This window comes from Aquila chrysaetos, chromosome 9 (genome assembly GCF_900496995.4).
Source record: "Aquila chrysaetos chrysaetos chromosome 9, bAquChr1.4, whole genome shotgun sequence".
NCBI classification, from domain to species: domain Eukaryota; kingdom Metazoa; phylum Chordata; class Aves; order Accipitriformes; family Accipitridae; genus Aquila; species Aquila chrysaetos.
Window position 1 is genome coordinate 34905302 of NC_044012.1, and position 17079 is coordinate 34922380.

Consider the following 17079-nt stretch of genomic DNA (forward strand, 5'->3'; position numbering starts at 1 on the left):
AAAACATAGCACTACACCAGCTACTAGAAAGAAAATTCTACCTCTACCCCAGCTGAAACCAGGACAGTTAGATGGCATTGTGCAAATAAGAACTGTAATGCCTGAAATTCTTCTACCTATGAAGCTTTTTTCATAGCTTTTGTGTCTCTTCATGCATCTGAGAAGCATCTGAGTTGCTCAGCAGCAGCAATCTTTGTGCAGGTGGATTCCTACCAGAGTCAGGCGCCTAGTTAAGAGCTCATGAAATAGCTTGTTACATCACATTTGATAGCTGCTCAGTCAGCATTATGTTGGTGCTATTGAAAGTGACAACTCTGAGAAGCTGCAATTTATCAAGAATCATCCTCATGTTAATCACAGTAATACAGATGCTAATAAAATCTGTATGTATTTGTAACTGTTACTTATGCTAGTACAACTTCTATTTCCCTCCCATACCATGCATTCTTTCAAAGGCAATACTAGCTTGTATAGCCTGGACAAAATCTTTATGCATAATCCTTTCCTATAAGGTCTAGAAGGTCTTGCTTTTATTTTGTTGTTTTTTTTTTTTTTTTAATTGAAATTGTTCTTTATAATTCCTCAAGGGGTTTTGTGTGGATATTTCTTTTGCTATGTATTGGAAATTCAAATTTACTGTATTTCAGGATTTGCACTGATAATCTTGGTGTTGATGCTAGCCAAAGTTAATATTGTTTTGACTATGAGGAAAAAATGAAAAAGGAGAATATACAAACACATCAGTGATCTCAGAAGTCACAGAATCATGGCAAAATACAGTTGGAATGGACCAAAAGAACTAATTTAGCTCATCATCATGCTGCAAGGTGAGACTGACTGTTTTCATAGCATCCCTGACCGGTGTTTGGCGAGCCTGTCCTTCAAGACATCCAATAATGGAGATTGCATAGCCCTTTCTAGCCTTCACTCCATTGTTCTACACTAATACCAAGCCTTACTACATCTTATTCCTCTGCAATGAGTGTGGCAAAACAGATTTGATTCTCTTCATATGTCCCTCTGTTCTTCCTGGCTTGTCACTCCTGACCCCTCTTCTGCTGGTGACACCCCCCCCCGCCAAGCACACCAAATTATTTTTCTCAAGAAGGGCCTGCTTAGCCATCTGTTTCTTAACCTGCATTTATGTAGTGAATTATTTGTGTGTTATATTGTGTGTAAATACAGAACACGCATCCATTCATGTTTATTATTTTGACAGTTGTTGCACCTAAGTTTGAGACCCAGAAGAGACTGTTGTTAGTCTAGGCAGTGTATGAACCTTAGAAATGATGGCTCTTTCCAGGGAATTTAAAGCCGATGAGTTTATTTCTGATTGATTGAATCCCCCCCCCCCCCCAAAAAAAAAAAACCCAAAAAAAAACCCAACATCTTTCCAACAGGTGACTTGAAAAGGTAGATATGAAATAAAATTAAATTTTGTATTAGTTCTTAATGCAAAAATAAGTATTTGAGTTCTGTAGCTCAATAACATATTAAGTATTGCATAAAGAATAATAGAAGTGAAGCTGAGTGAGCTTTGGCATAGTGTAGCAACCAAAACCGATTAGATCCTTGGTTATAATAGATCATGCTTGCCAGCCTGTGCCACCCACAGGTTTTTTTGTTTCTGCTACTATAAGGGCTACAGCCACGCTTTTGTTGTTAAGAAAACATATTCTTAATTTTAACTATACAACTTTCTTTTCTTTTTCTAATAAAAATGCACTTCATGCATGGTTTATTCTTTTCGAAGTTTCAATGTAAAGAGAAGCAACCAATGCTGCTGACCAATTTTTGCAGTCCTAGAGAAAACTTACAAACCGAAAAAAAAACCCCTTCTGTTAAATTTGCTAGCTATTTGTTTGGGAAAGTGCTAAAAGAAAAGGGACCAAATATTTACTACTTTTTTTTTTTTTTTAATGTTCGAAGAAAATGGGTACAAGGTGCTTCCTACTGCTCACTTGTAGGCATCCACAGTTCACTGCATGGTTAACATTTAAAAGAATGTTACAGAGATTGTAGCAAATGCTGTCTATGGAGAGCTTAGTATGGTAACATGAGATGATGACACATCTTCAAGAATAAACAGTTTTCAAAATAAGAACTAAAAACCCCCTCAGTTGTATATTTTGGGTTTGCTTAGAATTGCAGAGTCTTGAGTTATGCAAGCACAGGAGGCTGTGCAATTTTTCAGTTTAAACAAAACTTACCATAAACTAGATTTTGACTGGTAGTTAAGTATAGCCCTGATGTGCATTATCTAAGGGATAACAATGAAAAGGGGCGTGTAGTTGTTAAATGCCCGAGAACAGACGCCATGTAATTCTTCCAGCACACAAGAAAAGGGCTATAGTATGTTACCACAGCTGTATGTGCACTACGTTCCATGAGGAAAAGAGAGGATTTGTGTGCTGGGAACCTTAGGAAAGCAGGACTCAGCCTTTTCTTCCTCTTCCTCATCCTATACATCAATACAGATTAATATAACAATGATACTATTTAAAATAATAAATTGTTGCTTTTTTAAACAAGCTGGCAATTTAAGCAACAATCTTCTGTCTTTGAGTGAGATTTGTATTTTCCTGTTTCTCTCTAGAACCAGGGAGTTAGTGTTATGTCTTTTAAAGTGAATCTTCCATAGTTATTTTGCCAATTAGTATTGCTTATCATCATGATTTTATTGTAATACACAAAGGAAGAACACAGGGAAGGAAACATATTCTTCAATCTGTTTAAGGGTGGTGCAGCTGGCAAATGATTTTTTCTTCTTTTTTTTTTTTTTTTTCCCTATATGAAGATGTTATTAAGAATTTGTTTTGGGCAGCCTGGAACAATGGCCATCTTTAGATGGTGTTAAATTCTAAAAAAAAAGGAGAAAATTGTCCTTTTGAGGAAGAAAAGGACTTATTTGCTAAAATTGAAAGAAGCTGCTTCAATAGCAGTAGTTGTTTTAAATAAGCAAAACTTGTGACAATATGACAAATGTGCTGGAACTGCTAATCAAAATATTAACCAATGTGCAGTATTTTGTTCTAGATAACCAGTTCACCTGGATGAGCAGTTCTCTTCAAATCACATAATTATTGCCGCCATTTTAAATTTTTGTTTATGATATAAATTACCTACACTATAAAAACGAGAGCTACTAAACTAAGTGCTAAGTCTTTTGAGATACCCAATAAAAGGCATGACCTACATACAAAATACTTTGAGAGAAATATTTTCAGCCAATTCACTCTACTGGTCGTTTTTAGTTCCCTTCAAAGAAGAAGTGAGAGGTTGGAAAAGGAAAAAACCCAACCCTTCAAACTATGGTGCTTTTAAGTACTGCCAAATGCAAGATGGACCTGTCTGTCATGATATGGGGATAGCTTCTTTTAAAGATCAAAGTAGGAGTTGTAGTCTTAGTGACTACGGGTTGAGCTGGTGTAGACTGAGCCATAGCTCCTTTGAAAGGCTGAAATGAGCCATACAATGGAAGAGACAGCTTTTAGTCTGCATTGCAGACACTGATACCCACAGCCTTTGAATACAGGAGATGTAGCTAGTAGAAAGAAATGAGTTTTGAACTCTCTTTCTTGCCTGTAAGCTGTACTGTCAACTTAACTCTTGGATCTGGGTGTTTATGTTTGTTTGAACTGTGGTAAAGTGGCTTCAGTTGCAGCCAGTTAAACCTTAGAATGGGGGGAAAAAGGCTACTGAGCAGCTGAGGGAGCAGTCCCTGGCGTAGGAAGGTGTCAGACAGAGGTTGTGGGACAGGGACGTGCAAGTCAAAGAAGGACCAGGTGAATGACACTGATTGCTTCTCCATCGAATGTTGGGAGTGCAGTTATCAGCAGGGACAGGTTCTTCATCCTGTATTGTATTTTGTCCTTGTACAGTAACTGGAGGGAGAGGACATTGTTCACCAAGCCCTTGACCTTCCTGTTGAGTGTGAGCTCTGCAAGAGTTTCTAAACACGGTGCCAAGGTGCTGCTTTTGTAGTGAATATCTCAAACTTGGTCTGAGAGCTAGTGCAAGACCTTCCCATTGCTATAGTCCTGTCCAAGGCCAACTTCATAGGTTTAGGAATGACTTTTTCATCACCAAAGTGATGATTAAAAAAAAAACAACCCAAAACTCTTCTTTGGTGTGGGCTCACAATTCTACATTGGAATAAGATCCTATGAAGAAAAGGTAATACACTGTGTTAGAGGTGGCCCCTTTATCTGTGAAACTGCTTCTGCTTTAGAGTTCTGTGAGTAAATAATTTATACTCATTACAAAAATAACTGTGCTGGTATAAAGGTGTGTATTGAGAAGGTGGAAAGTTTGGCACAGGATCTTGTTCTGGTTCCTTGCAGGTGTGCAAATCTAATCAAATTGCACCTATGTACATCTGAGTAGTTCTAAGAGAGCTGGTAGAGTTGCCCCGGATGTTCCCTGTAGCAAAGGACAGCTGAATTAGTTTACAAAACTGTGGGGGGGTTTGTGTAAGTGAATTAAATAGTCAGCTCTACAACTACTTACCTTGGATGTCTGTAACAAGCCAGAAAAGTTAGCACTAAAATTTCAAATTTAAGTGAATGGGTGTTGATATATCAGCTGTAACCACCTTGTTAATAATTTCTATTACTGACAGAGAAATAGTTTGACCAGGGAGTCATTTTAATCCAGAATATTTATTGGTGCATTAGTAGAGACTATGATGTTAGAGTAGTTTTACAAAATATAGATGTCAGAGTTATTCTTAAAATACTCCTTTCTAAGATGTTTGTTAAAACATTTCAATCCCAATTATGCCCCAGCTCTCTTGTGGGAAGTTAATGATTCCAATGAAAACAAAGAAAGAAAACTGTATTACAGATTGTTTGTCTTCTGCAGCGTAAAACATTCTTTAAAGGATTATTCTCTCTGCTTGTATTTACATAGTTAGCAATAAAGATTTTTAACTTAGGGTTATTTTTCATTTCCTTGTAAATGTCGGCTACAGCATTTGCTAATTTTCTGTTTCAATAATATAATCATCCTGCTGAACACGAGGTGAACTGGGAAAGCTGAAACTGAAAGTTAAGTTTAATTATTGCATGATAGGTCACACTCACATTGCTGTGAAAGTGTTGCAACCAACATATAATGACTGATCTTTCTTTTATGTTAAACCTTTTTCTTTGAAAGCTTCCCCCCCCCCCAAAAAAAAAAGGGGGGGGGGAGAGAGAGAAACTTGGGGCATATAATTTCCCAGTGCTGTTTGCAAGCGTCTGATTGCTGCTACAGATCCTCAGGCTTTCTGTTCTGTTTAGGGAACTCATTCTACCTGTCAGCAAATGTCCAAGCTCTCTGGCCTTTTTCTTGCTCTCTGCTTAAGTGGGACAGAAAAGCTAGAGGCCTTTCACGCACCCCCCCAGTACTGTAACGGGGGGGTCACAGCTTTCTCCTTCCTTACTCCCTTAGTAGGGCCCCAGGGCAGAGGGTGGGAGAGCTGAACTGGGGAGAAACCTCTCCAGCGGGCTCAGCGCAGGCTGCCCAGTTACCCAGCATATGCAGACCTTTGTGCTTTTATTGACATGCGAGTACTTTAAATGAACGTTATTTAATCCGCAGGTTCTTCAAGAGCAATCCACTGTGATTGTTTGTCTTCAATGTGTTGGATCAGTTAACTCTGGTTTGCACGCTAGATGCCCGGTGCTGCCTCTGGTCTGCGGTGGGAGCAGTGTGACTTTTCAGATCAGGTTTCCAGAAGATCACAGGAATAAATTCGGAATTTGTTTCTGCAAATAATCTCCAATGTCTGGTTGCAATTTGCTGTTTCCACAGAAATTTTTGGCAGTGAACATGTTTGCTTGGATTCTCACAATTGTTTTGGTAAGCATATTCTTTCCCCTGACAGGCCCCTCTTGGCAAATATTTCAAATTCCTGTCTTTCTCTTTTCACATTTTAGCTTTTCTCAGGATTTTTGGTGGCAGCTCTCTATTATTTCTAAGGGTGGCTCTACTTGTCAGTATGTGATGCAGAATTCCTCCTCTTCCTTCAGGATATAGAGGAGTTTGTGGCTAACAGTAAAGAGGAAGGAGTATAAAAAAACCTACAGGGAAATAAGCAAAAGTCAGACTGGTTATAACGAAGTGGGAAGCTGAATTTTTATAGGAACTGAAATTAAAAATTTTCAAAATTATTTTGTTGTCCTAAATCAGTGTTACAAACAAAATAGGCACTTTATTTCAATACTGAAATTTTGTAATGTTAAACTTTGGTGACGTTGAAGCATTCAAGCAGCATGAATGTCTTAAGGTTTCCAAAATTAATTGTGATCTCTTCAGTCCTTCGACCCTGGAGTCCCATCTACTTGCCAGTCATCTGCAAGGAGCTAGTTACCTCCAGAACCTTCAGAAGTCCAGTATACATCTGGGGAGCCAGCTGGGTAAATCAGGGCCACAGCTACTATCAGACTTGCTGGGCTTCCAGCTATATAATCTCTATATAAAGTGTCAGTAGAAAACTGCTTCATCCTAGAAGTTACAATCAGCTCTAGCCAAGAGTTTGGTGCAGAAGTTGTGATTAAGAAGTAGACATGTAAGAGGGCTAATATACTGGAAGGAATAGAGCTAAGAAAAGGGACCAGGCAAATATAGGCTGATATAAGGACCCGAAGAGATGGGGCCAAGAGTCATGAAGCGGATGGGAGGGGAGGGAAGGATAACTAGGTCGGAAGATAAGTCATAGAGGGGCAGCGGCATGCATGGAAACAGGAACGCGTGGTCACTTTTCTATAGATCAGTATCTCGTGTGTCCATTGATTTTACGGAGAGAATGTTCTGCTGCACGAGTAAGCATCTGGGGCTGAAAATAAGATCTAATCTATTGACATAGCTTTTGGCAAAAGAAAAGGTAAATAAAAGAATTTGAATTTTGCTGAGAGATGAGCACGGTCTGATTCTGATTTTTAGTTCCTGATCTTGCCTGCATCACCTTTAAATGGCTTGTGTGAGAATAAAGAAGGGGTGGATATGGAAATGCAGGGGAGAGATGAACAGGGATGGAAAGCTTATCAAATTTTGTTTCAAATATTACTCTTTCAGTTTATTTCACTAAAAATAAAAAAAGAACTTGGAGGGAACTGAAAAGAAAATTTTGCCATAGAGGAGAAGATTAAATGAAGAATATTACCTAGTCCTAGCTGCTATTTCTCTTTTACATATAAAATGATGGTTAATATATGTGACATAGTTCAGAGTGTAATTAGGAGGCTCTTATAAAAATACTTACATGTCATTATGTTTTATTTTAAAAAAATGGCCACTATAAAACTATTTTCCTAGTTCTTTTACTTGTTCTGTTGTGCAACTTTGAGAAAATGAGTGAAATGGCTAATGCCTCAGTTTCCCCTTCTTGATAGAGTTGTAGTAAAATTAATCCCTCAGAGTGCCATGTGATTTAAAGCAATATTTTTTAAAGGTCACACTTCTTTAGACAGACATGCAGTCAGTTATTTTAACAAATAGATCTTAGTTTTCCTTCACAAATTTCTGTCCAAAACCTGTTTTATTTTTCTTAAGCATTTGACTTATGAACACTTGTTCTGGCTTTGATTCTTCTTTAAGTATGCAGATTGCTAAGAGCAGTGATTTCTTTTTGCTGAAGCACATTGACTTGTTTCCACTTGTTCCTAGCTGGCTGGTGTTAGGACCCAGAAAAGAGACAGCAGCAACGTGATATAAATAGAGTACCAGAATGGGACAAAGTTTGAGAAGAAAGCATGACATCACTCAGGCTTGCTCTCCACCCAAAAAGATCTGGGATGGAGGTGCAAACGTGAGCTGGACAAGCGAGGAGTTAGCAACTCTTTTCAGCTCAGTTTCTGAGGAAATAGTGAGAGTTATATGCCCTATGTGCTATAAGGAAGTACATTTTCTTGCTAGCAGAACTAAAACTGGCTTCAGATCTCTGACAATGTGAAAGTAATTGAAAGGAAAAGACAACCATAGGAAGAAGGTTGAAAACAAGATCTTTTCTTTTTGGCACAGATTGTAACAGAAATACTTGACTTCTTTCCATGGAACAGTACAACTTTCGGATCTGATGCACTTTTCTTTTAATTTTCTTCCAATCACGGTAATTTATTTATAGTTAAATGAAGAGATCAAAGTGTGAAGCAAGCAAATACTACTTAAAGGGTCTGGAAGGATATTTTGCCACCACTGAAGGAACAGACTTTTGAACCTGCATGGAAAATGTCCCTTTTAATACAAAAAGTAGCAAAGGAAAACTTATGATTGAAATCTTACAGGAATTTGATTTCAGTTGTACTTTTAACCTTAAATAGACCATGGAGAATTTATTATCTCTGCTCTGTTGTCATTATTCTTTGCTGATTTTATTTCAGTACAAATATCAGGTAACGTTCTTAATATGGTCACTATTGAGATATATCTGGATTCCTTTTAACAAGTTTTGCCCCACTATATCTCATTATTTAATGTTTTATGTGCAGGTGTATGGAAACTATTCCCAGCTACCCAAACACCCAGGTAAGGAATGTTCTATTTACATTTTATGACAATGTGCTTAAATATTTATTTGCTTTTCTGGTTTGTATTTTTCATTTTCTTAGCAGCTCCAAAGAAACTGTGATTCTACGTTTGAATGTCAGCTCTGTATTAAAAATGTAATAGTGTAAAGTATCGTACTGTCCCAGTCATTTTAAATTCAGTAACCTACCTGGTAAATAATCTGCATAGAAATGTATTTGGAGAAAAATGGCTTGTATTTGATATGTAGAAAAATCCTATATACACCGTTTGTTTATTATTACTTTTTTTGAGCATGAGTTTCTGAATCAGACCTCTACACAGACTATTTTCTTTCTTTTTCCTCAATGTCTTGCTGTTCAGCATTTTCAATTCAATGATTTACAGTTAGATATGCCAGCTTGTATACTTTGCAGTACTTTGGCATGGCTTCAAGGCATCTACCCTCCTCCCAGCCTTCATGCTTAAGTTTAAATCGGTTATAGAGCATATTAAGGATCTCTCATCTGTTTTCAATGTAGAAAAAACTTACTCAAAGCTTATTTGGGGTCTCTGTGTGTAACTGCAGAATTCTTGTGTTTATATAAATAGTTTAACCTCAAGCCTCATGGTGGTGTACAAGTACAATTTTACTGCTTTACCAATTCATGTATTGCTTTGTGCTTTTAAGTTTTAACCATATGTAATTATTTTCAAATAAAATACAGAACAATGCGGAAAAGCCATATTGTCTGCTATTGCAGTAGCTTCAGCCCGATTAGTTTCTTTTGTTCTACCTTCACACAAAAACAAAGAAATACAGCCTCATTTCCTATAGATGAAGATCGTTAGCTTCTAGCTGATGGAACAATAACGGGGGAAAAAGCCTCCTGCTATAAGGGCGCAAGTTACCCAACGTTTATTTTGTAGTACAGTGTGTGTGTGTGTGTAAGCATAACTGCGAGCAATGCTTTCTGGATTTGAACTAGGCTGTAAACAAGTCCTGTGATTTTGTTCTAAACACAGTGCGGTTACCTATTGAAAGGATATTGCAAGTATAAGTTGAATTCAAAGCAACAGGTATTTGTTTTCAGAGGTCTTCTCAGGGCTGATTGGCTGGAAGTGGGGTAACAGCATGGCTTTATATAGTTCAGAACTGGGAGCTGGGAAAGCCACTGACAGGCAGCGTGGCTTTCAGCAAGGCACTTTGCTGTATTTCTATTTCCCTTCTCTTTTTTTTTCCCCCCATTTTTTCCCAGCTTTTAAATGTAAGCTCCTTAGAATATGGCTTCTCCTTACGAGTTTGACGCCAACCATGGTAATGCCTTTGTCATGATGCTGCTGCTACTACTACTAAAAGATTTGTGTCATGTTGTGATGCAGTTTTCTGGCATCAAATAATTTTCTCCTGGGATTTTTCTTTTCTATTTTTCTCAATTTTTTTTCCTATCACCTCCCTTAACTTTAATCTGTACCTTTCCCCTGATACAAAAGGGAGATGTTAATGGGAGCAAGGGATATTTGCGTATAAGTACACTGTGAAACAGCAGGCATGTTCCGTGCTCTGGAACTGGTAGTTTGATGAAAGTTGGATGGAGGTATATTAGCACAGGTAGCCTATGTGGATGCTTTTAATACCATAGAAATTTATAACTTTCATTTCTTTTGCAGCAGCCAGGATATGTTCTTTGAAGATAGAACTAAGCACGTACCCAGATTTAGTTTATGTAAATGCAAAACACCTTGTTCCTATATCCCATTTCCTCAGTGTGCCTTGCCATGCTCAGCTTAGTTGGGTTGCTTGGAGTTTTCAGATGGGTTTTGTACATGCTTATTCTGTGTCATTATTCTCTCGTGTTGTCGGTAGCTTTGTGCTTTTGTTAGCAGTTGTGCCTTTCTCTGTATCTTCCAAATATTCAAAAGAAACATAGAGCCATAGAATCTCATCCATTTCTCTAAAGACATCCTCATCTTATCTATTTATGCTTATGCTAGCTCTCTGCGGGAAAACCTCTATGACAACTACAAACATTTCTAGTTAGGTGGGCCAATAACAGATCCTGGTCAATTATGTATCATTTCTTAGCTATCTTTGGTATAGCTGAGCTTGGAAGCAAGTCTGAGTAGTTCGTGTATCTTCGCAAGATGCAGAGCTTCTTTTAGTTCCGTGCTCTCAGGTCTACAATTGCTTGTTGTGATGTTTAGCAATTTTCTCAGGTCTGCACTCTTAAAAAAAACCTTAGGGTCCTCTCCATCACATCTCTGAAACTATACCACGAGGATGGAGGACATCAAACTGATCTCCACTGTTGGGGCTAGGCAGTTTAAGGATGGAAATAAAATTTTTGCACCTTCATATCCATAATAAAGAAATCCTGTTTGTATCCAGGATGTTAAAACGATAGAATAATTATCAAATATGCAAGCTGTTTTGATCTCAAGAGTGAAGAAAGGCGTGGGATAAGCTGTAAATGTCAAAGGACAGTGCTTGTGATTTGTTTTAGCTTGCACACTAGGTGCGAGGAGCTTTTGTATGTTATATGACAGCTGAAGTGGTTTTTAACAAACTTATCTCTATCAGCTTCGCACCTCAGGTTCTTGAAAGATTGCTTGGGAATGAAAAATGATTATAGGGCAAAGAACTACAGATACGGTGTAATATAAATACTTGCTCTCTCCGTTGTCCGATGTGTTATGCACTGGTTTTCCACCGGGTTTTGGAGAGAGGATAAGATTCCTGGGAGCTCTCTAGCATTTTCTATTCCCTTGAACTACAGAGTGTTGAGTTACCTATGGAGGAGGCAGGAGCAGAAGTAGTATGCTATAGAGGCTAAACATTCCCCCGTGCATTCCCTTCTCGGTGCTTTGTACTATCCACAGTGTGTTTAAAATCCTGGTAAAATCTTGAAATTACTCTTGAATGACTCCTCAACTGTTACTTCAACGAATGCCACCTGATACACTAGCAGAGATTTAGTCGGAGATTGTTACGCATTTTAAGTGCAATTAAAATAAAAATCAGCTGAGTTTAAAAAACAAGTTTTCGGCAGTGGTCAATCAGATATATGGCTTTAATCTACTCTGCCATTTTGATTTATGATCTCGCTTATGTGCCATACTTGATTTACATAAAATACCTTGTTTTACTTAACGTATTGACCTCCGTTATTGTTCTCTTTTGTGGAGACTTATTACACTCCTTGTTGGTCCTTACTTTAATAACCTTTTCATCTGTGTTTCTTGAAAGGGTTCAAAGTTCTCGCATCAGCTTCCCATTACTGGCCACTGGAAGATGTGGATGGAATTCATGAGTTTCGGGATACGAATGGAGGTAGACAAAGGATTCGTTGACAATGGCAATAACATAAGTATTTGTGGCAGTCTGTAAGTAGAAAGGGAGCAGGAGAAATGAAAGGGGTTAGCTTTTCTACCACAGCAGTTGAGATTTCTTTTTTTTCAGTTAATGTTTTTGCAGTGCTCCCATTTCCAAATGATATTGTATTTGTGAACTGATTTTTATAGAGTATTCTCAGACACTTTATGGGCTGTCTATGCATTGTTAAGGTTATAAAGAGAAAAGGTTTATGATCCAAAGAGTCATTGAAATCACATTGTTATTAGTTGGTTTGGTACATGCATAACATGCACTAATACACTCAGTGACTGACATCTTTGGCTATGCCAGCAGTGAAGATGCCTGCTTCTTTTTGCTTTTACGAAGGAGTTAAATGCCCAAATTCTTCATGCAATTCTGAAAATTGCATGTAGTATCTATAGAAAAAGAAGTGTAAGCTCTTATCTGAATACTTCTTACTCATTTTTATCTGCTTTTGGGTGTTTCCTTAAAAGCAATATTGCAGCATTAGTTCAAATTTTTTCCAATAGGGCAAAATCAAGAGAGTTTTGGTAAGGGCAAAACTCCCACTGGTTTGAAAGAGTCAGTTGTCAGGACTGAAGGATCCCAGAGGGAATGATATTAAAAGGCAGTCTGGTTGGATTCAGCAGTTTGCTGGTTCTGGTGTTTCACAGTAGGACCAAAAAGCGGGGTGGGGCTTCTTGGGGATGTGCAGGTGATGTAATTAATGGAGCTTCGGCCGAACCCCTGTATCCCATTGCAGCATTATGGGCTTGCAGGGCCATTCCTTTCAGATGAAATTTTCAGCTATGCTCTGCCTCCTTCTGAGGCCCAGAGGTCCCTTAGTAATTTTCACACGAACTGTTTTTTCTCTTCTGACGTTTTAGCCAATTCCAAGTTAGGCTGATGTATATTCCCCAGTATTTCTCACACTATGGCTGACCACCTTGGCAGTTGAGCTAAACTGGTTTGTACTAGTGCAAGGAATAGCTGCTGTGTTACTACTGGTGACTGTAATATCTTCACCCAGAAAGATCACTGCAGAAGATTAAATCAGGATTTAGACCTTTACAACCTTATATGAAAAATGTTACAGAAGTGCAAAGTTATTGCTATTTATTGCACAAAAATGGCAATATCAATCTCTGTTCTAAGTGGGAAAAAGATCCATAAATATCTAAAACCTTTTATTCCAGAGGTGTTCAAGCATTTTAAGCTTAAACTTTGACACATCTTTCCACAAAGTTTCTTAAAGGAATGAAATTGGCTGACCAGAAATAAATCTGGGCAATATTCTGCTCCCATTAGAGGCTGATGGCAGTATTCCTATTGACTTCAATACAATCATAATTTGGCTTACAAAAAGTTACCATATGAGTTCTCTAACAGTGTGTTGAAGTAATTTTCCGACACTGGACTTCACATGTTTTCAAGAAGAGTAAAGCACTCCATATCTAGCGCTGTTTTGGCACTCATTACAATGAAGTTGTTTTGAAAGTGCTTGAAAGCAATATATAAAATATAGCTCTTGGAAAAATGACAATTGATGTTAGATTGTTTTTCAAATTATGTTAAATTTTACATTATTTCAGCAAAATTCAGAAATCTTTTCAGTAGTATCTTGGAAGAGATAAAGCAGAACATATAAAGTTCCTGATCCTACAAACCTTCACTTAGAGGAATGGGTCTGGCTTACATGAGCAATCTCCTTTGACTCCTATTATGACATTGTGTTAAATAACTTCATAAATGAGCCAGCTGCATGACTTTGCTGAAAAAAGTTTGGAGGACTTTGTCTCACTATTATTTGCAGAGGATGCCAGTAGCCAAAAGTCTTTTTCTCTGCAGTGCAATTCTGACAACATTGAATTCTTTCCTTAATGTTGTAGCGGATAGTTCAAATTCTTCTCAGCTGCTTATGTTGTGTCTTATAATACACAGATATTATTTCAACTGCCTCCAACAGAGGTTTTATGTATCTGTCTGATATTTGATTTTGATATACAAGTAAAGTTTTCTTTATTGTTGTAATCTAATGCAAGTGACAATTTGCTTGTTTTTGATACCATCCTGATTACACAACTCTTCTGTTTATTGCTAGTCTTTCTTGTTTTCCCACTCATCATATCATGCAATTATTTTCACTCCATGTTCTCCTCTTAAATCCTTGAAGCATCATAATCTGTCCGTCATGTTAATCCATTTTATTTGTTGAAGTCATTGTGTGTGAAGCCAGATTTATATCTCTCAATGCGTTTGTGTTGTGAGAGTGTCAGCAAATTAATTTTTTGGTTATCTCAGCAGTAGAAGCAATTGAAGGGAAACAATCAACTTAAAATATAGCAAATAAAAAGAGATGTGGCCGTCTTCAGGTTTTTCATCTGACCCCCTTCCATGCATTTTTCTCTTGAGGTTTTTGTGTGCATTCTGTTTTTTAAGAGCATTTGCCTTTCCCTTCTGGAGCTCAGTTGATCTAAATCCCAAATTACTGTCTCTCTACTTTCATGGGCTTTCCATCAAGCTCTAGTTGCCTGTCCAGGGTAAAAAATTACAGTGCGCAGGATACTGTTACATTATCAAAATAAGAAAAAAAAAAAAGAGAATAAAGTTTTATTGTCAGATATTAAAAAGTTGGGGGTTTTTTTCTTATGTTTATATGGAGTTTCTTGTATTTTAATTTGTGCCCATGGCCTCTTATCTGTTAACTAGATACAACTGAGGGGAGTGTGGCACTATGTTTACACCTCCCATTGGGTGTTTATACACATTGATAAGATCCCTGAGCCCTCTCTTCTGCAGGCTGAGCAGTCCCAGCATTCTCAGCCTTTCACTGGACTTGCTTCAGTATGTCCATGTCTCCCTTGTACTGGGGAGCCCAGAACTCGACATGAGACTTGAATTGCCCGTAGCTTTTGCACCAGTATAATGATTTTTTTTTTTCTAATTGCAGAGTTCCTTACCAGCATGATTATATTTCAGAGCCCTTCATCTGCAGTTGTATTTTTTTATAGGTTTTTTCTTCCAAGTTACTGTAAGAAAAAAAAAATGTTTTAGTGATACTGTATTTACTTAACTTGTATAGTTAATGAGTGTAATATTCACATGCATACAAGTTCTTGGGAGAAGTGGTTGTATGATCATTTTAAAGGCCACTTGTGATTTGTGCTATGTTGAGAGATATGAACTGGTCAATTCATTACTGATTGTGTTTATTCATTGTTTTGCTTATTTGCTTATTTTCTTTTGTTGTTCCACCCAGCTCTAAGAATCCACAACTTCACTGTGCTTCCTTCCCATAACTCTACCTTTGTATATACCAATGACTCTGCCTACTCTAACTTCTCTGCAACTGTAGGTGAGGATTTACATATTTTTTGTTCTGCATTTGTCAAGCTTGGATAGTTCTTGTAACATTGGATTCAAAGTTAACACTGAGTTTTGGTTCAGGTGGTCAAGTGGTAATGGTCTGTTTATGCTTACATCGGCATACATTATTGAAAAAGCACTCCTGCAGTGTTACCTGAATTACTCTCAACTACTGGGAGAGGCATCCCCATGCCAAGCAGCCCAAGGGAGGATGGGCCCCAGTAGTCCTCCGAAACCTAAAGTATTTGTATTAAGCTTAAAAGAAACAGAGATGATATTTCAGAGGAACATATAAGAACAAATAGGTTGATTTTTTTCTTGTCTTTCAAGGTTAAAAGGAAAAGAAGCCATCTGTTTTTCACGATTTCATAGTAATTTTAAAAGGACACATTAAGAAAGACAAATGCAAGCAAATTTGCAAAGCCTGGAAGTAAGATCATGACATCTTTGATTAACAGGTTTTTGGCTTTTTTATAGAAAAAGGCAAGCAAAAACCTGCATATATATGTCTTTTTTTTTTTTTTTTTTTTTTAAACATCAACACACCAGGAGATAAAAGGGAGAACAGAAAGTGACAACTTTCTGGGTAGAGACCTGACAGATTAGAAACTAGCTACATCTACACCACTATAAGCTTAAAGTCATTTAATTTAAGTCACTAGGATTGATACTTGTGTAGGTGCAATTGAAATACGACCTCTCGTCCACTTTACAATTAGATATTAACTGACATCTAGTTGCTGGAAAATCTGACCTAAGGAGAAGGATAGAAATGGTAGCCCAATGTCATTTGGGCTGCCCAGTTACTAGGAGGTTTATATTGGAATACTAAACCCAATATTTTTCTACTCTTTAACAGTAAAAGTATTCTGGCAAATGTGAATTCTATTAATAATGAACTTCAAATGACCCTACTTCCTTTCAGTCCTTTCTTATCTGCTTTATAGACCATTTGCATAGTTCTCACATAATAAGATATGTTCAATATGAACATTAAAAAGAATGACATCAATGGCAAAGGAAATGCTATGGAAACAGAAATGCCTTACCTTATGGAATTTATTCTGGCTAGATTAACTTAGAAGTCAAGTGACTCAAGAAGAACTTAGAAACATTGGCTTCACTCCATAATTCACACTCAAATTTTTAAAAGAAACTAAATTTTATCTGTCAATTAGAGACAGAACTTGAGGACTTCTTCCTCAAAGGGAGGGGAAGATACCTGAAAACTGTGATATTTGTGTTGAGACTTGGAATGAACTAAGAAAATATTTGGACATACATTCACTGAAGGCTATGCCACGCTGTTGCCGTTTCCTTGAGTGGCATTATCCTACAGATGGGCCAGCACTGTGACTGCTGTCCTCATGCCTGATGGTTGTCTACACTCTGAAAATGAGATGCCCTTTTTGCCTGTGTCCCCATTGCATAAAGGGATGCACCATCCTGAAGCAGTGACAACAGTATTTGTCATTATCACTCTAGATAGACGGTCTGTCCCTAGCACTGACTGCGCATCTTTGGCATGACTTGCGCTCTGCCCTGCTGTGCAAAAGGCTTCTGTTAAGTCAGGTAGGTATACAATAACAAATACAGAGAGAAGTCCCTTATGTCCCACCCTTCATGTGTTTTAGACCATTTGTGTGCCTTTCTCATTTCCCCTTATGATATCGTTAGATTTTCAAATATTAAGCAGCACCTAGCCGGCAATTTCTGCACCTCAGAGCAGGGAAAGACTGTATTCTCATTGCTGGTGTTCCCCTTGGAGCAACTCTTCTCCTAACACTTTTTCAGAAGAAATTTTGGTCTTAAAAAGAAGGGTCTTAAAACCAAGGTCCTGAATCTTCACAATCCTTGCAGAATTGCCATCA

The 17079-nt window shown here is 37.7% G+C and overlaps 1 protein-coding gene across 2 annotated transcripts in view; it reads left to right on the forward strand.

Moving 5' to 3' along the window:
* The first annotated feature begins 5828 nt into the window (after positions 1-5828).
* The window catches only part of ADGRD1 (adhesion G protein-coupled receptor D1), a 161279-nt gene continuing 150028 nt past the window's right edge, over positions 5829-17079 (forward strand). Inside the window, exons 1-5 of one of the 2 annotated variants that reach the window (XM_030026639.2) lie at positions 5829-5844; positions 8005-8375; positions 8472-8508; positions 11735-11818; positions 15102-15197. In XM_030026639.2, the coding sequence (XP_029882499.1) occupies positions 8307-8375; positions 8472-8508; positions 11735-11818; positions 15102-15197 (286 nt within the window). In that variant the 5' untranslated portion in view covers positions 5829-5844; positions 8005-8306. Of the gene's footprint in view, positions 5845-7748; positions 8376-8471; positions 8509-11734; positions 11819-15101; positions 15198-17079 lie in introns of those variants that run through there. The other variant, XM_030026640.2, reaches the window with a different exon arrangement.